The 23,979-nt window shown below is 45.8% G+C and overlaps 1 protein-coding gene across 1 annotated transcript; it reads left to right on the top strand.

The window, feature by feature from the left end:
• Positions 1-212: 212 nt before the first annotated feature.
• On the top strand, positions 213-22,216 carry SLC22A4 (solute carrier family 22 member 4; the record flags this gene model as incomplete). The annotated part of the gene is made up of 10 exons (XM_082291763.1): positions 213-605; positions 6,632-6,735; positions 8,374-8,528; positions 12,137-12,308; positions 14,244-14,370; positions 16,292-16,386; positions 17,372-17,586; positions 18,241-18,423; positions 20,832-20,967; positions 22,095-22,216. 10 exons carry the CDS (start codon positions 213-215, stop codon positions 22,168-22,170), a joined length of 1,656 nt encoding a protein of 551 aa, XP_082147889.1. The 3' UTR covers positions 22,171-22,216.
• Between the last annotated feature and the right edge of the window lie 1,763 nt (positions 22,217-23,979).

The following is a 23,979-nucleotide window of genomic DNA, read 5'->3' on the forward strand; positions in this document are numbered from 1 at the left end:
GCGATGGCCGGAGGAAGGCTCCAGGGATGCCGCGGGGAGGCGGGGCCGGCAGAGCCCGGGGCTGGCGCAGAGCCCCCACTCCCCTCCGGCCGGGACCGCCGGGACAGACGCACCGCCCTGCGGGGGCTGGGCCGGGCGGGGGCGGAGCTGCCCGCGCCGCCTCCGCGGAGCGCGGAGATCCCGCGGGAGGCACGCGGAGCTTCGCGCTCGTCATGCGCGACTACGATGCTGCCACCGCCTTCCTGGGCGAGTGGGGCCGCTTCCAGCGCCTCGTCTTCTTTCTGCTCAGCGCCAGCATCATTCCCAACGGCTTCAACGGGATGTCGGTTGTGTTCCTGGCCGGCACCCCCGAGCACCGGTGCGTCGTGCCCCGCGGGGCCAACCTGAGCGGCGAGTGGCGCAACGCCAGCATCCCGCTGGAGCTGCGGGGCGGGCAGGAGGCGCCGAGCCGCTGCCGCCGCTACCGCCTGGCCGCGCTCGCCAACTTCTCGGCGCTGGGGCTGCGACCCGGCTCCGACGTAGAGCTGGAGGCAGTGGAGCAGGAGCCGTGCCTGGACGGCTGGGAGTACAGCCGCGATGTCTATCGCTCCACCATCGTCACCGAGGTGCGCGGCCGCGGGAGCGGCAGCCCCTACCCCGGGCTCTGCTGGGGCCGGGGCATGTCATTCTGCCTGGGGGACGGCGAACAGGGAGCAGGAACCAGCGGGTGAAGTGCCTGTGGGAAAGGGTCCGGGTGGGCACGATGCTGCGGAGGAGCGGGAGGGATGCGAGATGTACGGTTTGCCAAAGGAGCTGCCCACCTTCGCCATCCCAGCTGTGTTTTCCAGCTTGTTTTACTCGAAGACAGGTTTGTGTGGAGGGGGAGGCAGAGGCTGAAAATAGAAGCCCCGTAGTTTCCTCCTGCCACACGCTGACCATCCCGGTAAATTTTCTGTGCGGTAGAATTGCTCGTTCTCAGTGCAGCGTTGAATGGGGACATGGACACGTTCAGGTAAACACACACCCAGCCTGGCTGGAGCTAGAGCACAGTGGACCCTCACTGGCCCCGCACCCTGGAATGCCATTGGCTTCCGTGGCCATCAGCGCTGGGATTGGTGCGGGGCAGGTGCCGTGGTCACTCCCAGGCTGTCCGGTGAGTTGTACAGAGTGTCATGTGGGAACATCAGCGGTGCCGGGTCATGTAAGCGCTTGTTTGGGTCTTCTAGCCGTGCCATGGTGTGGTCGCCGGGACGTGCTGTTCTGTAAAGCTGGAACGGAGTGTCAAACTCCGTTAGAGAAGGAAAATTATTCCTCTGAAGCTGTAAGAGTGCTGCTGCTGTTCTGCGTTGTGTAAGGGGTTTCAGGGAATAACGGGCTCACCCCTCATCCCAGGCAATGGCAGCTGGCATGCTCCGCGGTCCTTCAGCTGAGCGTGCCCTAGGTAGCCAAGGGCCACCCTCCTCATGCACTGATGGCTCACCCTCGGGGTTCATGGCAGGGAATGGGTGTGGAACCCTCCTCACAAGTCCCTGTGACTCAGCAGCAACATCTGCCACCAAAAAAACATCAATGGATGGCACAGCCAGGAAAGGTTCTGATGATGAGGCGAGGAGTCTGCCCTGAGGACACAGGAAGAGGGTCTGTGCTTGGGGTGTGCAGACATGGGCTCAGCCACATGCCAGGCAGGCAGGATGTGGGCAGGGGATGTCAGTCTCCTGTTACCTGCTCAAAGGGAAGTCACTGGCACACGTGACACTTGCCATTTGTGCTGACAGTTGTACTCAGTCGCTGGAGATCCCTTACAATATCAAATCAAGGCAGGGGTGCATGGAAAGCTTGCCCTGCTCCTGTCCATAGGCAAACTGAAGCAGCAGCCTGTGCTGCCCACTTTCCCGGCTGTGACCCATGGGCTAGCACAGCTGCGTGGTGGGTGCCTGGTGGCCACCGCTGGCACAGTCAATGCCACTCTCACTGCCAGAGGGAGGTCAGTTTATCCCGGGGTGTCTATGAACTTGTCATCTCTGTTTTGGAGTCAGTGCTTGCTCTGCAAGAATGAAGCAAAAGGAGGAGAAATGTGATTCTTCTTAATGAACAGTAAATAATTTATGTTGGCAGATGTCAAATAGAGCATTCTGTGCAGGATTCGGATGGGATGCAGCAGTGGGGTTTGCCATTGGGCCTGGGGCATGCCAGAGAGGCAATAGCACATTCAGAGATGGAAACCAAGTGCCAGGTTCCCATCTGTAAACCAGATGGAAAAGAAGGATACTTGTTTTGTTTCAAAATTGTCATGGACATTTGGAAAAAATGCAGAATTTGGTTTCACAACAAGGAAAACAGGCACTGTTGAAATGCTGGAAAGAGGCAGTTTAGATAAATTTGAGATGCTTATTTTTGTATCCAACATTTTTCTCTGTATTAGGAAAGACAAGCCAGGACATGCCATCAGAAGAGCTCAGTGAAGAAACAGCTTCAGTTCACAAACTCAGTTGAAGAGCAGAACTTAATGGTATAGGATTAAGCACTGGAGACTTTATTTGATCTGTTCAGTTGCATTAAATCCTGTTGTTATTGCTGCTTGAAGGGAAGTGGGAAATGCCAGCTCAGCACCTTGTGTTACTTGGTCTGTAAGGACATGCTGAACTCTGGGAACAGAGAATCCCAGACTGGGTCATTTGCATGGTCGTAAAATGGAGATGATGGGGAAAAGTGGATGTGTCCACAGGTGATCATCAGGCCAGGATGATATAAGAAAGGGGCTGTAAGTATAATGGTGAGCAAGTGGAAATGTGAGTCACTGTGGGGTCAAGAGTGATCCCTTGGCTGAGCTGAAGAGGCTGCAGGGTTTCCTTTTCCTCTTGGCAGGCTCCTGGGGTCTGTTACATTGGTATTCTTTTCTGGAACTTAATCTACTTCTCTTTTACTTCCAGATAACGATGCTCAGATCAAACATGAATTAGAGGCTCAAGGACAAGCACCAGTTTTGCCCTTAGGAGCAGGCATTAGGTTAGTTCCCTTGAGCAAGGTTGCCACCCAACACCACTTCCTGGGGACACACTGAGCTGCCCTCCACCACTGGGGTATGGTATGTACCCCAGACACCACTTCGAGGCCCCTGCCAAGGGCAGAGTGAGTGTCAGAGGCTCTACTGGGGCTACTGGTCTGTCACCTGTGTCACCCTGCTCAGTCCCTGTCCCAGCCCTGGCACTGATGTTAGTGAAAGCAGAAACCAGAAGCTTTTGGGGCTAGCAGAAGCAAGAGACTGGATAGGAATTGCTGAGGTTTGAAGGCATCTGAAGGCCTTTTCTGTTCTGTTATGGCTCTTTCCATCAGTGGAGATCAGCCCTACCCAGCCCTGGAAGCCCACCCTGTGCTCGGGCATGGAGGTGCCTGTGCTCGTCACTTGTGCACTGAGCAGAGCTGGTCTCATTGCTGGCCGTGGTTCCCAGAGAGCAGGATGGGGCCATCTGTGAATAATTAACACTTCTTGAGTTATTCATCGTCAGCTTTGCTCTTGGAAACAAGTTCAGATTTTCCTTGGTTTGCAGATCCACCCATTTACACAAGGCTCCACTAGTGTTTTCTCCTCTGATGTGAATAGGTTGTACTCAGGATGTTAATTAGTGATTTCTGATTGGCGGGGGGGGGGGGGGGGGGCGTACTTTGGGCAGTCAGGGCACCTTCTACAGCAATTTCAGTTTTTCAGAAAGCCTGTCCATCTACCAGCAGCACCCAGCAGAATTGGCTCTACCAGTAGCTGGGACCTTGTCAGAAAGGGTTGTAGGGATTTGATGGGAATAAAAGTGATTTAAAACAGTGTTCTTGAGCAGCTCCTATTCCTAGCATTCAGAGGCCTTGCTTGGAATCTTACATGAACTTTGCTCCCCAGTCTGCTTTGCCAGGGACATTACAGAATTACTTATTTTCTGGTTAATGTATAATTAGCCCAGTAGAGGCAGTTTGGAAGTTGTAGCTGTAGGCAGTTAAGCTGTGGCTGGGCTGTAGCTCCTGTAGTCATGGTGTGCTTGGTGCTGTCTGTGATGGATGCAGCCTCTGAGGAAGGGGTCAAATAAGCTACATTTCACTTTTCCCTATACACTGAAGCACTAATGAAACCTTACCATGTTGATATGTGCTTGATCACTCTGCAGTGCCATGGCATGAGCCTCAGTCAGAGCGAGTGCCTGTGGGGATGGGAGGTTGCAATCTGGGAGATGAGGTATACCTGTAGAGTAGGGCTGTATTGCTCAGGTACCATGTGGTATTGGAGCTAAAATAGGTGGATTGTTCACTCAGCAGCTTCAGGTATACTTAAAGTTAGATGGATTTGATGTATTTGTGTGTTTTCTGGTCAAATGCAGTGAGTTCCTGTACACAGTAACCCCTCTTTGGACAGCCAGCTGCTGTGTGCTGTTTACCACATCCCCCAAATCTTAAAGACTTGACCTTGTACAGTGAATTTTTGCTGGGTGTGCAATATGTCATGGAGCAAACACATGGATAGGAGGCATTTGGCACCAAGGAGGCAATGCAGTTTCATGAGCAAGTTATTATTTAGCTGGGTTTATTTTACAGCCAAAGTGCCTTTGGCACCATGGAGATATTTTGAAAACACTGATCCTTAACCTCGAGCAACTCAAGTCTGAAGGTCCGGGACCAGGCGCCGTGCTGGTGGCCCCAGGCCAGGGTGCTCAGCACCCGGATAATTAACAGTAGTTTGTATCAGGTGCAAATTCTGCCACACTGTTAGTCAAGAGCTTTCCCCAAGTGGGGATAGGGAGGTGCAGCAGGACGTGGTGAAAGACCTCTGCAGTGTACTTTTAATGCCATGGTTTTTGTAGCTGAATTTTGCTTTGTTTTAAATACTGGACTTCAACCTTCTTTACAGGAATCTGATTTCTTTGACAAGTGAAGCAGATCCCTGCATCGGTTTTTCACAATTAGCATCCTTGAACGTACCAGAGCCCCACTGACCCACATGCTAACCTCCACCTTCTCAAACACAGTGCAGATAAGCACAGATGTGTGCCCAGACAGGCCCAAACTTCATCACCTCTCCCTTCCCAGAAGGGACGAGAAAATACCTTACAGAAAATGCAGCCATAGGGTTCTTTTTGTTCTTAATCAGATTTAAGTCTTGGAGGCACGTCTTAGTAAGTCTCCTTGCTCCTGCATTGAAGACATGTGTGCTCCTAAGGAAGAGGCATGGGCTGTGTTTTTAACCTCAACTTATTTTTCTGTCATGTAGCTGGTGTTACTTTGCAGGCTGGCAAAGGGCAGAAGTACTTGACTCCCCTCTGCTGGCAGCATACTTCTGCCTGAACATAGGCATTGATTGCCTCTCTTTCCTAAATTACAGTCTAAAGCAAACTGCATCAAACCTTCCCCCTTGTTTTGGGGTTTGCGTGCCTGTTCTGCAGCAGCAGTGAAGCTCAGCCACCAATCCACCAGTGGTTCGTTTTTGGCAGGACTTGTGGTGCCATCAGACAGCACCTGGGTGTCTCTGTAACACAAGAGTTGCTTCTTGTTGCCTGCAACTGAGTGAGGAGCCTGAGCAGCTCTGAGGGCAGGTTTCTGCTCCATCACGAAGCCTTTGCCTGTGCTTGGCCTGTCCATTCTTCAAGCAGAGGGTGACTGCTTTTGCAAGCGACGGCCCCACTCTCTGATAGCATGGATGATTATTAAAATTATGCCATACTTTGATCTGTGATCTAATTAACTTACCATTGTGGTAGAATTATCTGATCTGAGAGTGACATGTTTGAAGCCTCTCCCTAAGTGTTCCTGGCAGGCATGCCTTAACCAGGAGATTAGTCACCAGGAAGGGAGCAAGCCTTGGCAGAGACATGCTTAGCTGTAACTTCAGTGGACAGAGGCTCATGATGCCATTTTTATTTTTTTTTAAATCTTGTCTGAGGTTATGAGTAGTTTTAGGTGGAAGTTTCCACACTGGCTACTGTCCTAAGTCTGCAGCCCCAGCCAGCTGCAGTCATGAGGCTGTGAGTGATGGGTGGCAAGTCAGTGGTGCAGGTTGTGGGGTGGAACAGAATTTGATAATATGTGAGTGCAAGAAAAGATATTTCATTCTGTGTGTCTTCTTACATATGTTTTGTCAGTGCCAGAATTTATAGAGATGCAGCACGTTTTGTGCTGGCAGAGGTAAACTGGAAGCTGTCCTTAGCTGGGACGGTTCTTTACCCTTCTCCATTGCTCTGTTTCACTGGTGGGAGCATCTTGGACCACAGGGAGCCAGGTCCAGGGGTCTGGTGTGTATGTTACGGGAGGATTGTGCTGGAAACAGGTCCAGGGCAGTACCTGAGCTGCACACACAGGTTCCCATCAGGTTTGGTTTTCCTGGCTACTCATCCCCTTCAGAGGCAATGGGGCTGTCAGACAGCTGCTGGTGTTTTGGCCTCATGGAGTTGCCTTGGGGAGGCAGTCACTTTCCCTTCTTTTTCCTGTGCTTTAAGCAGGGTGTTCCAACAGTGACCTTGACTAAGAAAACAGTGGCAGTGATAGGTGAAAGTGTGTATATGGGGAAAGAGAATTCCATTGCATGGAAATGTGTGTGTCTCCAACCAGCAGCTCCTGTGCTGGATGAGGCTCGGCACAGCACTGGGGCTGTATCTGAGCACAGGCCTTTCTCTTGCAGTGGAACCTGGTGTGTGAGGATGACTGGAAAGCCCCACTGACCACCTCCCTCTTCTTCGTGGGGGTCCTCATCGGCTCCTTCATCTCGGGGCAGCTCTCAGACAGGTAATGTCATGGACAGAGCAGGGCAGACCTGGGGCCACAGCTGGTGCATTTGTTTTTAAGAGACAAAAGGAATGAAATGGCTGATACTCTGAGTTCTGATCAAAATTATGTAACTGGCCTGGCTTCTTCCAAAAATCCCATCTTGGTCTATCCCAGGTGAAGGATTTCTGTCTTTTGGGCACTTCAGAGCCCGGGGACTGATCTCCAAAACGAACCCATGTGGCTGCTTTGCAGATTCATGCAATGGATTTCCCTTCACAACCCAGTTCCTATTTGTTTCTTTATCCAGCCTTTTGAGTAGTTTAAAAGATGCTGGGTTTTGTTGCACATTAACTGATAATCCCTTGTTAGAGCTGCAAGATAGAAATTTGCCCTTTGAATGGAATCTCTGCATAGGATAGAGGGTTTGCTATATGGTAGGATAGAGTAAGGATATATGAAAGCAAGGAAAAAAGATAACCTGAAAATGGATAGCAATTGTCATAGCATCTCACTAAGTAGATGTAAAATGTAAAAAAAAAATCCTTACAGACATTTGATAATTGTCTCAGCAGTGTTGAGGTTTTGGCCTTACAAGTACTGAATGTAGACTATTCCCTCTACAAGTCCCTGCTCCCCTCTCCCTACAGTCATGAGCCCTACTCTTATGCGATCTCTGATCCTGCTTTGACTGCTGTCTGAGAATGAGGATGTCATAAGGTAGCAGGAGTCCTCTGGGTGCTTATCAGAGGGGTTTCAAAACTCACTGGGAGTCTTAATCCTAAAGCCTCCAGCATTAAATTCCATGTGATCTGAATTTAATCTCCTGACTCCTGCCCCAGTGCAGAAGTCAGTTGGTGTTACTGTTTGAAAGGGAGATGAGATAATCACTAAATCCCAGTGGTGCCATTTGCGCAGTGGGAGCATTTGAGGAACTGTGTTTGCCCTGGTGGCAGCACAGCCACTGAGAGCCTGGCTCATGTCTTCCTGCATGAGCTTCCTTGGATTATTTGGGGGTTTTGTCAGTAAAGGGGTATGATCTGAACCTGTACCTGAGCAATTTCCCCGTGTCTGCTACAGAAGCCTTTCTCAAGGGTTGCTGCAGGCAGCAGGTGGTGCAGCCCATGCAGCATCTGTGCCCACAGGTATGAAAACCCATACATGAACTTGTTCTGCCTCTCCAGGACAACATGCCACGTAATCCTAATGCAGAGAAACAGGTGAGGGAAAGGGTGCAGTATGTGTGGCAACTCGGACTGAAACCAATTGACAAAGCTATTTAACACATTAAGGATAATGGTGTTGCAAAGTATAGATGCCAGTAGCCTAAAAGCCATCATTTCCTAACTTTCAGGTGTGTGGCTTGCAGCCTGCATGTGTCTCCCTATTGTACTGTTGCCTAGTCTCCTTAATCTCTGTCTAGTGCCTCCCTGAAGTTTCTGCTCATGGCTTTTCTTCTCTGTTTGTCTCGTGGGTCTTGGAAATTTTAATATTTTTTAGTGCATATGAAAATAATAAAATTCTTTAAGATGAACAGAACTTCAGGTTGTGCTAAGATGCATCACTTGAGGTTGAATATTTGTTGTGCCTTGTACCCTCCTACATAGCCCCCACCATAAATATATGCTATTTCAGTAATAATCTTTTTCTTTACCAAAGGTTTGGCAGGAAGAATATCCTTTTTTTGACAATGGCTGTGCAGACTGGCTTCAGCTTCCTGCAGATCTTTTCCACCAGCTGGGAGATGTTCACAGTGCTCTTTCTCATTGTGGGGATGGGACAGATCTCTAACTACGTGGTGGCCTTCATTTTGGGTATGAATATGTTTGCATTAGATTAAATGTTTGCTTAAGGTACTGTTACTTTTTTCCCCTCTGAACCTGGATCATTTAATTACACAGTGGTAAAATCTTCACTGGTAAAATTCCTACTTTAGGCCAGTATAATTTTTTTTTCTCTGCAATTCTTCAAGCCTGTACTTTCTATAGGTTTAGAGAGAAAGAGAGCAGGAAGAGTCTAAATAGACATCAATTTTATTCCTCTTTGGAGAAGACATTCAAGACAGCATTCAGGGTTTAGCAGTACCAGCAGGTCTGAGATAGAGAAGGCATTTGAGTTCATCCCTGCCTCCCTCTGCACCCTTTGCAGAGAGCTCAGTGCATACCTGAGTGCAAAGCCTTGGAGCAAACCAGCATTTCCAGGCACAATGAGTGCCAAGGGGACCAGAGCAGAGGAGCTGGGTGGGTGCCATTAGCCAAAAAGTCATTGCTCTCAGTGTTGAGATCAGTGATAAAGTCCTATGTTTTGGAGGCTAAGGTTTGTTTTCTTTTCTATGGGGAGTGTAGGAAGAAAGACGCAGCAGCTGCATGGCTACAGTTGCTGCCTGGGGACCCTGCAGGGAACGAGGCACCCCATGGGGAAGGGGACCCCACAGAGGCTCCCACTAGGCATGGGGGTTTCAGGAAAGGCAAATGCATGGGCAGATTATGGGGCGAGTGATGCAGGTCTCAGGGGGGAAACTGGGATTTTCAAGAGCGGTCTTTAACACATATATATATTTATGACTGTCTTTAAACCCCTGGTGTCAGCATTACAATTTGTAGATCGTAATGTGAGCTAGACCAAAATTGTATATTAATAGTTAATACTGGTCTTTCCTACCCCCATGAGGCTTTAACAGGGAAAAAATAGTTCAGAAGAGCATAATATGAAGTCAGTGCTATGAAGAGGACACAGCATTGTGTCCCCAAGCAGTCATGAGTCACTGCTGCTGTGGCAGGGAGGATTAAGGTCAGGCTGTCAGCAGGGAGATCCCTTGTTGCCATCACCATTGTCACTGTTCCTGCCATTGCTGTCGCCATTGCTGACACCACTGCCACTGCTCCCACTGTCCTGGTAGTTTAATTCTTGTGTGGAGCTGATGGAGCAGGAACAAATGCCTGCCATGGGAAGGCTGGGAGGTACAGCACTGGGTAAAGCTCAAAATCCTTATGGAAACATGGGTGTTGTGTTGCACAGAGGTGCAGGTTCTGATTGGGCAGGAATTTAGTTCCCAACTCCCCTGGGAATGTAAGGGCACAGCTGGATGTGGATTGAGATGCTGCCTTGGTGCTCAGCAGAAGCAAAGCTGGAAGGGAGGGCCAGAAACACCCCACTGGGCAAATGGTCCTACTGTTGAGCAGGGTCTGGGTCTCTCCAGGTATCATTAGGCTTGTTTAATTGCTTAGCTGTTGTTTGCTGGCCCTCACCCTATTGTGTTGTCTCTTCTGCCATCCTCTTCTTTGTAGAGTTGTCACAGCAGCAATGGATCCCAGGGAGCAGAGAGTCAGATGCCTGGGGCACTTGCCAGCAGTGCTGGCCATTCCCCAGCAGTCTTGAGGCTGGTTCTAAGGGGAGGATTAATCTAAACTAATTTAGATGTTAGCTTCCTCATTTAAGTGAGTCATTGACTGTCATGGGTAAGGAGGGAGGTACCTACGGAGGGTGGTCCTTCCCACCCTACACTCCATAGCCAGCATGTCCCCATAAGCACTGTGACTTCTGCCTGTGGCAAGGGAAACCCAGGAGCTTCCAGGAAGATGCACATGATAGAGGTGCTGAATAGGAGAATATACCCATAAAAAGAAAAGTGACTCCTTAAGAAAGCCCATCCTGATGACAGGATGTGCTGGAGATGCTCCTGTTCTTTCATCCAAGAGCAGGCAGGGCTGACCTGTGCTTGGGAGGGGAGCAGTGGCACCTATAAAGGCCCTGTTGATCCTGGCCATGCTGCAGCCCTGGCACCCTCCATCCCCAAGAGCAGTGGGGTTTTTTTTTCCCAAGTTCAGCGCAGGTTCCTCTTCTCATTCAAACTTGAAACATCCAAACCTGCGTTTCCTCACAATGTGTAGCTCAGACCCTCTTTCAGCATCCTTAGTCACCCAAGCTCATGCTGCCCTTTGCACTATTGCCCACCTTCATGGGAGTAGTTCCCTCCTGAGCTGTTGGTGAACTTCTGTAGTCAATGTTAGGGTTTTTTCAACCACATGCTGTGAAATTTCTTTCTTAGCTTTAGGCCTCAGTTGTTTTCTGTGCTCAAAACTGTTGTGTTCAGGTTCTAGGACTGTAAAACACTACAGAGGTTTGTGAAGGCATGTTGGTATTGTCCAAGAACTGTTACTCCATGGCTAAGAGAATGAGGGTAGAGGAAAGGCAGGAGACAAGGGAATTGTAGATGAAAGATGTCATTTCATATTGGCTTTGAATTGGCACAAATTATAATGTAACATTTAACAGGCATAAACCAATCTTTCAAGTATCAGACCTCTCCCAAGAAAGCCCCTCTAAACAAGAGCAAGTCAAGAGGAAGATGGTATCATTTATCCCCACACACTCATTTTAGCCTAGCAAATTCTTATTTTCAGGGTTTTTTACTGTGACTTTATTCAGTTACTCCAGGTTTCTGAAATGGGAATTCATGTAACTATCAAATAGTAGGAGTGTTTTCCAGTCTTGGGTGTTTTTTCCATCTTCTCTGCAATAATAAATGTTGGAGTTCTTGCCATGATACACAACCCAAGTACGCTCTCCATACTTTGTCACTCTCCTGTTCACTCAGTGTCGTTTGCGTTTTAATTGAATATCAAACTGTGGCAGTTACGGCCCTTGCAGTGTTCCTAATGTGAAGGAGAGCTCTGTAGACCAGGGGCTGAGAGCTCAAGGAGAAGTGAGGTGGGCCTGATGGCATCACTGGATTCTATTAAGCAGTGGCTGGGTGTTTTATTGTAAAAGAATTTAGCTGCTGTTGAAGGCTTAGAACAATCTCAGTTTTTATTACTCAATATTAGGTTGCTGCATGGTGCAGTGGCTGTAGGATGCTTTCCCCTGACTGCTGCCTGGCTACTGGTACAGTAACATTGCTAGAGGATGGCATCTTCCCTGGTTCTGTCCTTCAGCCCATGATGTGCCAATCCAACATTCCAACCTTTCTTCTCTTCCAAAAAATAGGTGGGAAATTTGTTCCCACCTCACCTCACTGTAAATTCACATCCTTCCATCCCACGTCAGTCTGCTGTGCTCAGACCTTTGCTCTTCCAGAAGTGCCCAGCAGTGAATTGCATCTTAAATCGTGATGGGTTAAGTGGGGGAGCAGGCTGTGTCCTAGGTGAGTGTGTGGGGGAGGCTTCTGGGAAGTCTGCTGACCGTCCCCCATGCCTGTCCTTATCTGCCTCTGCCAATGCATTAATCAAAGCAAACAGAAGTAGCTTCTTTATCTGAAGGTTCTCAATACTCCCAGCAGCTTTTCTGTAGAGGCGGGTCTGTGCTGTGCTGCTCTTTCAAGATTGTTTAGCTTATTTTTCTGTTCGTAAATGCAATAAAGTATTTAGTCATGCTTGAAAACAAAGAGTTAAAATGCTAATCCAACCTCCCTTGTTTTAAACAGGCACAGAAATTCTTGGCAAATCAGTTCGTATTCTATTCTCTACATTAGGAGTTTGCATATTTTTTGCAATTGGCTACATGTTGCTGCCACTGTTTGCTTACTTCATCAGAGACTGGCGGATGCTGCTGCTGGCGCTCACTGTCCCGGGGCTGTTCTGCATCCCGCTCTGGTGGTGAGTCCATGCCAAGGCCACACTTCCCACCTCCCCTCCCACCTGATGCTCTTCATGCTAGGTTCTGGGTAATGGCAGGAGGTCAGGGAGGAGGGGCACTTTTCTCTTCACCATGTGAGAAGGCTTTGCCTTGAGGGGGCATTTTTTATGTGGTTTTTCTTGCCAGTTTTAAGTCGAGTAAGTACCTGGAGAGCCTTTTGTGTGTGCTGTCTGTGTGCTTGAAGCCCTGCTCTTTTTAGCTGGACCAAAGCACTGAAGAAGGGCAGATAGCCCTGTTCTGTTGCTGCCTTGGGCATCTGCTGTGTTCTGAAGGGACAGGTGTTTGAAAATAAGAAAGGAAAAGGAAGGTATCACTCATACTCTTAAAATAAGGATAATTCACAACAGGAAGAGTTCTTTCATATTATTTAGGGAACTCCTTTTTTCTTGCTATCTTGAAAAAGTTATACCTATAAGTGAGCAATTAGCATCTTTATAACAGTTAAGTGATTTAGACACACTCTTCCGTAGTCTGAAAGACCTCCTGCATGTCCCAGTCTTGTTAGAAACATCTGCTGATGGTATATTGGTTAGTTGGGGTTTTTTTAACCATAGTCTTCAAACCAAACCTTTAAAATGGTTTTGAGCTCCACCTCTACTGTCATTGGATTTTAAAGACATTCTGATTCTGTTTAAGGGTCAGTTTGTTTATTTAACTTGATGTGTTTCAAACTCCTTCATCACAGCAGCATTTCCCTCTGTACCGAGCAGCTGTTCTTTGGGGAGGCTGGTTTTGGGTAGGAGCCTGTCACATGTCTGCTGTAGAACAGGCACTGTGAGGCACAGGAAATTTGTCCCCAAGGCATGACTTCAGAATCCTGCTTTGAAATCTGTGGAATGGGAATTCCCAGGCCTTTTAAAAGCTTACACTTAAAAATGCCAAAAACTTCCTCTGACGGCACTTTGTCTCGGGTCGATGTCGGGGTAGATGGGGACCAAGGTGAACTGGCAAAGCTCTGCCAAGGCAGGTTGGTGTTAGCTGGCATTTGGGCATGTGGACCCATTGCTTCCACGGGCCATGTGATGTGTACGTCCCTCTGCTCTGTGCCATTCTTGCTCTTTTATTCATTTCCCTTCCAAATTCTCCAGAAGGTTCCCAGCATTGTCTCTGCAGTCTCAAGATCCTCAGCTTTCCCAGTAAGAAGAGTGGTAGAGGCAGCTCATCTTACAGAAAGTCCCATTAGTGATTAATGGTCAGATATAAATCATCTGATGTTTGAAATTATTGACCTGGCTTTGAGTCAGTCTTTAGGGTTCATCAGAAAACAAGGTCTGACTTGCTTTTTTCCAAGGAGAGGAAAAAGTGCTGCTGGCTAAAGGGAGCAAGGTGACATCTGTTAAGACCAAAGGATTTAAGTAAGGAAAGTTAAAGTTTTCTGTCCTGTGTTTGGTGTTAGTTCACTCAACATGTGCCTGTAATTGATTAGAAAATGTCATCAGCTCTGCAAGGGGACACTGCCCCTGCCCTCTGCCTGGGAGAATCTGCCTCAGAGCTGTGGTAATATGGTGAGGTTTGTATATAAGGTTCCTAGGACACAGAACCTTTAAATACACCCTGTGCATATTTGAAGCATTTCTACGTTGTGTGCAGTTTCCTGAGAATATTTTTTGATTGGCACTGGCTAAGCTACCCCCATCCTTTCTGTCTATCTGGTGACATCTGGTGGACATCAATTATTCCTTAAAAAAAAACCACTGAGGACAAAGCATCTCCTTTAGCATGAGAATAAAACAGTCCCATATATTTGAATTACATTGCCCACATGCTTCTGTGCTGTCTCCTGCTCCAAGCAATCTGTGAGATCTGAGTGTAACTCATAGACACAATAAATATGTTATAAATAACTTTTTACTTTTGGGAAAACACTGAGTCATTTATTCTGAAACTTATTACAGGATCATTCCTGAGTCTCCTCGGTGGCTGATCTCCCAGGGAAGATACAAGGAGGCAGAAGCTATTATCCGAAAGGCTGCAAAAATAAATGGCATTCCAGCCCCGTCTGTGCTTTTTGGTACTGCAGAGGTATGTTTCATATATCCTGGTACTTTACCTTGCTTGCACTTCCCCATTTGGCTGGTTGACTTGTTGGGAAATGCCAGCAGAGAACTAGTTTGCACCAGCAGCTCTTGGGCTGGCAGTGACTGTTGGTCTGCAGTAAGCGCTGGGTTAGTGAGATCAAAGTAGAGCCCAGAGAGAGGCTTTATTGGTTTGCTTTTTACGTAAAATTCTCTTCCTCAGCAGTGGTTTGTTGTGGTTTTCAAAGCAAGGGTGACCCAGATTGCTTCATCCTTTTGGCACTGCAAAGATCCAAGGAAAATGTGTTTGTGCCCATTTCAGTTTGGTGCATTATTAGTGGTTTGCAGCTGAGCAACAGCCCTTTGCAGGGGGGCTGTGTAGGGGACCCTAAATCAGCACCCACGTGAGCTGGGGCTGCGTGGAGCCTGAGGGACTCTTCAGGTTGCACAGACCAGCCAAAGCACCTGAGTGCTACAAGGGGGCTTGAAAACCACGATGTGAATGAAGATGGTGAAGAACATGAAGCTCCTCTTCAAAACTGTGTTTTTCTTGTATTTCATAACTATTGGTTAAGAAAGTCTAGTGCAAAGCTGGCAGCCCAGCAGGGAGCAGTATAGCCACAGTGGGATGGCTGGTTCGTCTGCTCATCTCCCCCTCTGCTGGCTCTGCCCTCACTGGAGCACCTCCCAAAGAGGCACATTTTTCTTGTGCAGACTCTTCCAGCCTTGCATCATCAATGACCATGTGTATGCAGGTCAGATCTTCCTTTACTGCCTTATACTGGCACCTCAGTTTTGTGTCTCCTGATAGAGCAGAAAGCAAAGCACTATGTGCTCCTCTGCAGTGTCTGTGAGTTACCCCTCCCCTGGGCAGGATCTGTCACTTGACTGTCACATTTTGCCTGAAGATCTCTTTCCCAAGTGGGAGTTTTAGTGTAAATTGAAGTGCATGTTCCAATTATGGGAAGCTCATTCTGCACCAGCCATGGAAAAGCACTTCCCTTACTTCACAGCCAGGCCTCAGATGTCTTTCAAACTGGGCATGACTTTTTTGGGTTGCAGCATTTTCATTCCTGCATATTTTCTTAAATCAAGGAGACACCTGCTTAGTGGAAATTTTGTGTGCCAAAGCGTCTGTCCAAAAAAGCCTGGGGATGATGTCTGCATGCTAAGTCTCATGTTGGAAGTATTTTTCAAACATTACTAGAAAGACATTCCTTGGAAACCATCATCTATTCCTAGGAAAGGCTATCTCCTGGATAGTCCTGTAGGGAGAACCAGGGTGGTTTGTTCTTTGGGCCTGGGGGAAGCCTGGCCACAAGTGCTGGCTTTGCCCTAGCAAAGGCAAAGTGTGCAGGCAGAAAGGCACCCTAACTCCACCCAAAAGATTCCTGCTTCAAGCCTCAAACTAGACTCTTCATCTCCAATCTGAGGTGGTGGATGCTCCTATGATGTGCCCTGGCTACCTCACCAACCTCTCTCATCCGTTCCTCTCCCTGTCAGGGTGCTGGCAGGCAGCAAAACTGGATTATTTCCTACATCTATTTCACATCACTTAACGAAGGTTGAAGAGAGTTGAATGGACAGTGCACAGAATGGACAGAAAAATGCCTTTGGTAATGAGGTTGCTTCTGCAAGTACTGTGTGAGATCCTTAAGGAAACATTAACTTGTCTGTCTGGTCAGCTGGTACTCCTTTCTAATTAGTCATCGTGGTGCAGTGGAAACTCGCATGAATACAGTTGGTAGCAGAGATAAGTCCCACCTAAGGACCGCGCTCCCTGGTGCAGAAGTGGCCCTTGGGCTGACTAGTTATCCCCTGATAGTCATAACTTCGTAACTGCCCAGACTGTGGGTAGCAGCGGTTGTTTTGCTCTTAGGTGTGTGGGAATTTTTTTGGTTTTGTTTTCCTTTTTCCTTCAGATGCAGGATTCGAAGCCTCAGCAGCAGCAGAAGGCTATCCTTCTGGACCTGTTTCGAACCCGAAACATTGCAACTATTACTATTATGTCATTACTTTTGTGGTAAGGAAATGTGTATTCCTACAGTACCCAGGCAATAGAACAGTTTCTGATTTGAGGGCACATGCCACAGGTTTAGATGATAAATCTGAGCCTTGGAGCCCAGCTCCAATGGTCCTTGGCTGGTACATGGCCCTCAGTGTCCTCGCACCCACATTAATATGGGTGATTAATATGAATATGGAGACAGTAGCCTTGACTCAGATGTAAAATAGTTAGAAAACTATATGTAACAACTTGTGTATTTTGAAGTAGATTGCTTTTTTTTTTTTTAAATGCTTCCATCTCTGTAATTTCTATTTGAAGAGAAATGTTCTTCTTGAAGCAAAGGCAGCAACTCAGTAACATAACAGGAGCCAGACCCATGGCCAGCATTTTTGTTCTCTTTCTGTACTGTGCCCATCTCAGTGAGATCCTGGTCCCTGCCTGGGCAGCCACGAGAAATGAGGACCCAATAATGCCATATAGACAAACCAGGACCCTCTTCTGTCCATATTACCCTCAGCAGAAAGGAACTGGCTAGCACACTTGGCATGCCATAGTAAGGCACTCCTGAGATTTGAAACCTGAACATCCAGCTCTCTGTGAACATTAAATAAGATGTAATGGAACTGCTGAGGGTGGGAGATCCTGACACTGGCTACAGGTAGGAATGTAGTTGGCATGGGAAGCTTGCAAGAGTTTCATTGTGCCATTGAGACCATTGCAGTGAAAAGCCTTTGTGAATGACTTCCACAAAGCTTTTTACTTGGTGTAGTGTATGCAGGAAGGACAGAGAAATCTGAGGTGTCTTCAAGCTGCTGTGGATATGATCACTGAATGGGATGACAGAATTAGAAAGATGGGGTTGCCACTGAGACTTTTTTAAGCCATAATACCTGTGGCGGTGCTTTGCAAAATCCTATTTTTGTAACAACATCTGAGGCAACACTGGAGGCGTTCAGAGACTGCTGTTTCTGGAATAATTTGGTTTTATTGCTTTTCTCAGGTTTTTCACATCAGTTGGTTACTTTGGCCTGTCCCTGAGCACTCCAGACTGGCATGGAAATGCCTATGTCAACTGTTTCCTCTCAGCTGTTATTGAAGTTCCAGCTTATGTGATCGCCTGGCTTCTCCTCCGCTCCCTCCCACGGCGCTACTCCTTATCTGGCACCTTTTTTTTAGGTGGAAGTGTTGTCCTCTTCATTCAGCTGGTTCCTGCAGGTACAAAATTAAATGTGTGACTTAAGTATATGAAATACCCAAAATATTTTATGGTACTGTGTAATAGTTCTGCAAAATTACTGGAAGCCAGGATCAAATTTAGAATTTGAGGCTGAGTTACGCTGATCCTTTGCAGCCTTAGTTTTTTGTATTGCATATGCATATGCTGAGTCACACTTGACTCTCATTTATTGTGTCAAATTACTGAGCTTTATATAGTTCGGGGAACCAGCTTCTAAAATGAGAGCCAAAAGCGTACTGTGATTTATCTGGTTGTGCTTTCAGGCTACCAAAACCTGCATCCAGATTTCACTGTGTGTAAATCTTCATAGGATTTTGTGAAAAAGGGGTGGGTTCAAGCTTGTAATTTATTGCTGCATAACCCAGAGTTTTGTTCCATTTCAAAAACACTGTTTTACATGAAGACAACCAAAATCTGAAAAATACAAAATAACCTGAGCATTATGCTCAGTGGGGAATTTGGAGTCATCTAGGGATGGGGTTAATACTTTCTATAATTAAAAAAAACTAAAGCACCAAACTCACAACCTTTAGGAAAAACACAGCAATACAGTCTTTTGGATGTAGAAGTAATACAAGTAATAAGCACAGGGTGTTGTTTATTCACCTTGATTTAATTTTTTTCTTCTCCAGAACTTAATGTCCTCTCTGTTGGACTGGTGATGCTTGGGAAGTTTGGCATCACAGCTGCATTTTCAATGCTTTATGTCTACAATGTGGAGCTGTACCCAACAGTAGTGCGAAACATGGCAGTCGGAGCGACTTCCACAGCCTCCAGGCTGGGCAGCATCATTGCTCCTTACTTTGTTTACCTGGGTGAGTTATCTTGTCTTTCTTGCCTTGCGCCACACAACTGCCCAGAGAAGTTGTCTGAGCTTCTGCAGTGCAGGCTCAGCTTTAAGTCCCTTCACTTGTTGTCTTTTCAGTCCCTTCTCTCAGCTTGGGTGTGAGTTCACTGTCACACATGGTAGAAATTAAGTGGAGCTCCCTGGACTTCACAGAATGATCAAGCACTTCATTCCTTTGGGGACCATTCATATATCACTGAAGTGGGTTAGAGCTGGCCCAGTACAATGATGATGTTTATAAACTACAAATGGAGTGGCTGGTATGATAATCACATTTTGTTATGCCAGTTAGCTTCCCAGGATTGTGTGACAAGAAGTGGTCTTGAAAGTAAGGCAAGGTAACAGTAGGAAACTGATTGCATGATACTGTCCCTGTGCATCCCGAGATGGGTATGCTGGGAGATAAACCAGGTGGGAATCCAAACATTCCCAGGATTCGTGCTCTCTAAAGTAATACATGGAAAACATACAGGTTAAGTAGCATAAAAGTGTGTTTACTTGAAGTGATTTTTTTAAAAAACTTTTTTCAGTTTCTAAGCCAGTCACCTCAGCATTCATTCATTTTGCTTTTCCTTATTGCTTGATATTCCTGTAAGCGGAGTTATTGATTTCCTCATAGACTTTTTTTGATACTCAATGCCATCACATTCTGAGTGCGGCACATATATTAACTGACAAATATTGTTTGGTTTGGTTTTTTGTTTAATACATAAAAATGTTCCTCATGTTGCAGACAGGAAAGAGTGATAGAGATCAGGGGACTAAGGGTGGGTGTATCTGTGAATACCTACTGTTCAGTCTGGGGTGCTCAATCTCCTCTTTCTTTCATTCACATGATTTATTTCCTTCTGCCATCACTGGACCCATCTCAACTCTCTCTGCCCCTAACGAGTCTTGCTTCCTGCTGAGATCTTTGATACAACATGAGCATGACTTTTCTGGCTCTGGCAGAACATTTCTGATGTACTGCTGAGGGGTTAGTGCTGATTCTCCATGCCAGGAAAGGGGAGAGGAGATGACTATCTGTAACTAATCAGGGTTGATTCATGCTTGCATTCCAGTGTAACTGGAACACAATGTACCAAAAAATGATGAAAATACCTTGTCTTAGTTTCATACTTGTACAGTCCAAATGTAAAGTAAAAGGGTCAGCAGGACTGTTGACTCTCCTTAAGGCCTTCAGTCTCCATTGCAGCACTAAGAGAGAAATGTATACAAAATAAGATTTTTACTGATTGTTTTTTGTGGGTTTGTGTGGATTTTTTCTCCCAGGTATCCATAGGCTTAGTCTTTAAGAAATCTTGCTCCAGACATCAAAATAGTTTCTTAAACTTTAAGAGGTTTCAGGAGAAACTTGTCAGCTGCTGCTATTTGCTACAGCTAAATTAGGACCTTGCAGTTCATCCAGCTCAAAAACACAGAAGAGATCAGATCAAAACTTCATCTCTGTGAGACATACCCAGAGGTCCTCTCTTTAATCTGAGTTTATTCCATACATTATAAAGCATATTGCTCTATCCCAACTATAAAATAAAGCTGTCAAGTCCAGTTCGGTACTTTCTCTATCTTCAATACTTTAATTCCCTTTTCTGAAAGACCTTTTCATTGCTGTGCTGTTGTGACTAGAGGATCTTGCATCCTGCCTGAACGGTTGTGTGCCAGCTTTGGCTGCTGGCGGAGGCAGCTGCCTTCAAGTCCAAAATAATGTTCTGAGTAGACCAAGGTCAGAGCCTCATGTGCGTCTCGGGAAGCCCGATGTTCTCTCCCTTTGCAATAAAGAAGGCATTAAAGCATTTCCCCATTAATGAGCTGTTAGTCTGTAACTAAGCTGTTCAGCTGATTTAGTCTCTTCTCTTCTTTTGCATCAGTCCAGCAAGATACACGATCTCAGGCAGTGATGAGTGCTTCATTGCTTACAAGCAATTTTATTCCCTCATATTGTACTATTTAACAGAGGATTTGGTTCTTGATGACAGTGTGGCACTGAAGACTCCAGCAGAGCTATTGCCTTGCAAAGATGTTGATTATACCAGTTGAAAATGTAAAAGAAAAAAACCCCAAACAAATAAACAAACAAAAAACCCAAACAAACCAAAAAAAAGCAACCCAAACTTGTAGCTGCTATACAAACATGGGGGTTGGCGTGAAATTATGGTAGGTGCGGCTATCCAAGAGCACATGTTGAAGCTTTAAAATTTGACTGCTGGCAGATAATAGATGTGACTCAGCTTTGGATTCACCTTTGATATTGATGAATCTTCCAGCTAATTATTCCAAATTAATTCTGCATTACAGCAATGTCTGGAAAATGAATTTTACATGTGGGTTTGTCAGTTGTGGACATTAAGTACTGTTGGAATATTCTGTGTTCTCCAGGTGCCTACAACAGATTCCTACCATATATCCTGATGGGAAGCCTGACTGTGCTGATTGGGATCATTACCCTGTTTCTCCCGGAGAGCTACGGCAATCCACTGCCTGAGAGCTTTGAGCAGATGCTGAAGGTGAAATGGTAAGGCAGCTTTCATTCATCCTGTGCTTCACAGGAATTCAGAACACAATCGGGAAACATGTTTCTTCAGGTCCACTGCAAAACTTCAAAGCTTTCAAAGAGCCCTTCAGATTGTTTTCTTTAGGGTTGTTAATTTGACAGACAGTGACATCATACAATTTCTCCAGAATGTCTGAACCTGAGAGCTGATGTGTGCTGGCAAAGCAAGGCTGACCTTCAGCCTTTTGAGGCTGTTGCTTCAGATGTCCAAACACTTTCCATCCTATTACATCATTCACTCTCCTTAACTCTTTATTTAAACTATTCCTTTAAACTATTTATTTAGTAGGATTATATGCATTATGAGACTTTATTCTTCCAGTGTAAGTTCTTTAGGTACTTTTCAAAATTAAATGCAGGATTTCAACATTCTAGCCTCTTTCTGGGCAGCCAGAGACAGGCCAGGACAGCTTTTCCTCTGGTTTATATGATTTAGCTGTAAGCAATGACAGTTCTCTTCCCCACCAACATTTCTATTTAGGGTACCCTGAGCAAACATTTCTGCTCAAATCTATGCATATCCACTACAATGTGAGAGCGGCAGAGGAAAACTGAATTAACCAAAGAGCAGCTGCACAGCCACCATTCAGCTCAGTGAGAACTGGTGTTAGAACAGAATTTGCCCCTGTAAGCAGTAATGGCTTGAAAAAGCCAGAATTCCCTGTATTATCTGTCATTATGCTTTCAGAATAAGAAAAATTCCTAGGCCAGGTTCCTTGAGAAAGGACATGTTGCTCTTTATCACAGTTAGGGATTTCTTACATGTCTGACCTGTGGCTTTTCAGCTTTGCAGTTGACAAACTGTAGCTAGAAATCCTAAAGTCAAACCAGATTCCCCTCGGAGGCTTCTTGCATCAGGAGCCTGAAGTAACTGAATTATAGTTGCTGAATGACGTTCAGGATCCAAGCGTTGTTTGCTGCACTGCTGCTGCCATCCAGCAAGGCACACTGTACAGAGCATTAGATTTCATCTAATGTTGATATTAGCAGTGTAACATGGTTGTTGTAGTGGTGCTTATAGGAGAGGGAAGTGTCTGATGACACTCTGGAAAATGTTCTCTAGTTCTCAGTCTCTTACTTGCTTTCAGTTTCAGAAACAGGCAACAAACCATTGGCATTAGGAGTTCCAAGGAGAGTCCTAAAAGTCTGATAACACCTTTGTGAAGAAGGACACACCTCTCAGAGGGGCTGAAAGAAGAACAAGATCATCTCAAAATGCATTTTCTGCCAGAGGAAAATGAACAAAACCCAACAGCTACTGCAGCATAGTTGTTATCCCCTGTGCTATTGTCCTCAAATTACATAGTTTACTGACAAGATGCTGTCTACTCCTGTAGGACTTTTAGTCTGTAATTCAATGTCCTGATTCCTGGGTTTGTCAGCAGACACAGGTCCCCATTGAGAAACGGGGGTCTGCCTGTGCTAAACACAAGTCAAGCAGTAAGCTAGAAGTGAGCATTAGGAATAATAGAGGAGTGACTTGAGACACTCAGGTACTCAATGAAAGCTGCTGAAAGGAAAAAAAAAAACCAAACATAATGCTGGTGATTTTTCTCACTTTGTGTGTTACTGGAGGAAGGGGAGCTGGATGTCTGCCTTTCAAAACCTGAAAGAAAGATCCTGTCCTCCTGTGAAATCTGTGACCAAAGCCCATAGACTTAAGTGGAGTCAGAATTCATTCATGGCAGAGTAGGCATAGACTTCACTGTAAAGACATGGGTTTTAAACATCCGAGTGGCTTTAGATGTCACTTGCTTTTCCCAGGACCTGGGATCCCCCTGTTCCTGTAAAAGCTACTGCTTTTTCGTAAAGCCTGAGCCCACCCAAAACCCTTGGCTTTGTGAATCTTCAGTGTCTTTGGGGTACGGGGGAAATCTTGAACACGGGGTAAGAACTATAATTTGCTGACTTTCTGGTGGGCCACACCCACTTTCAGTAGAAAAGTGAGCTGTACCAAGTCAGTGATCCTGTCCAAACGCGCCATGCAGTTTTAGCTTTCAGGTTTTTCATGGTATATTGGCATAAGCAGTTCATTAGATCTCCTGAGGTGGTGTTTTTTCTTTTTCCCGAAGTATTTAATTTCTCCTTTGAATATATACTACTTCGTTCTACACCTTCAGAGAACACTCATGGCAGTTTCAAAAGCTTTTGCAAAACTTTTGTACTATTTACAGACTTAAAGGTGATTTGATGCTCACAAAAATCTGATATTCTGTACTGGATATGTTCACCTGCAGTTATTAAAAATTCAAAAGGACTAATTTGGGACCACAGGGTTTTTTTTAAAAAAAACCCAAACACCAACAAAACCAGTGTTTTGTTTTTCATATCCTACAGATTATGTATGTTTGGGTTTGTTGGTTTTTTTTTAAGTTTGGCAAAACTAGATTGGATGAAGATAAATGTAGAGCTTAGAGTTGTGCTGCTACTGTTTTATGAACACTACGTCGTTTGAAGATTGTAATTCCTTTTATTTTTATATTTATTGGCTGTATGTGCACTTCTTGGTCACATAAAGTCTATCAGACCCGGTAGACTGATTTTTATCCTCTATAAATAACAATGAGCCCTGATTCACCTTCTATAAGGGCCAACAAAAGCACTGTGTCTCATCTCTAATGCATGAGTTCAGGGTAGGTTGTCTTGTGCTGGCCCTTGGCACAAGAATGAGGCTCTCCCTGAAGTTCAAGCACAAATATTAAGCTTTATAACAAATACAATGAACTTGTGCAATTAACTCAAGCTGCTTTTGGGAGTGAAATACTATTTTCAATTTTTGCCATAAATGTAACGTGGCATGAGGGAACCGTTGTCCTGTGACTCCTGATCTTCTCATCCCTTCTCAGTCAATTTCTCTACTAACAGCAGTATTTAATCTTGTTTTTACTTTTACAGAGTTAATCTAAAGAATGACTGTTTAGAGGTAACTACATTTCTCAAGAAAGCCTTTTCATCAGCACAGGACAGGTTTGA

Source organism: Coloeus monedula, assembly GCF_965178545.1.
Source record: "Coloeus monedula genome assembly, chromosome: 15".
In the NCBI taxonomy this organism is placed as follows: Eukaryota; Metazoa; Chordata; class Aves; order Passeriformes; family Corvidae; genus Coloeus; species Coloeus monedula.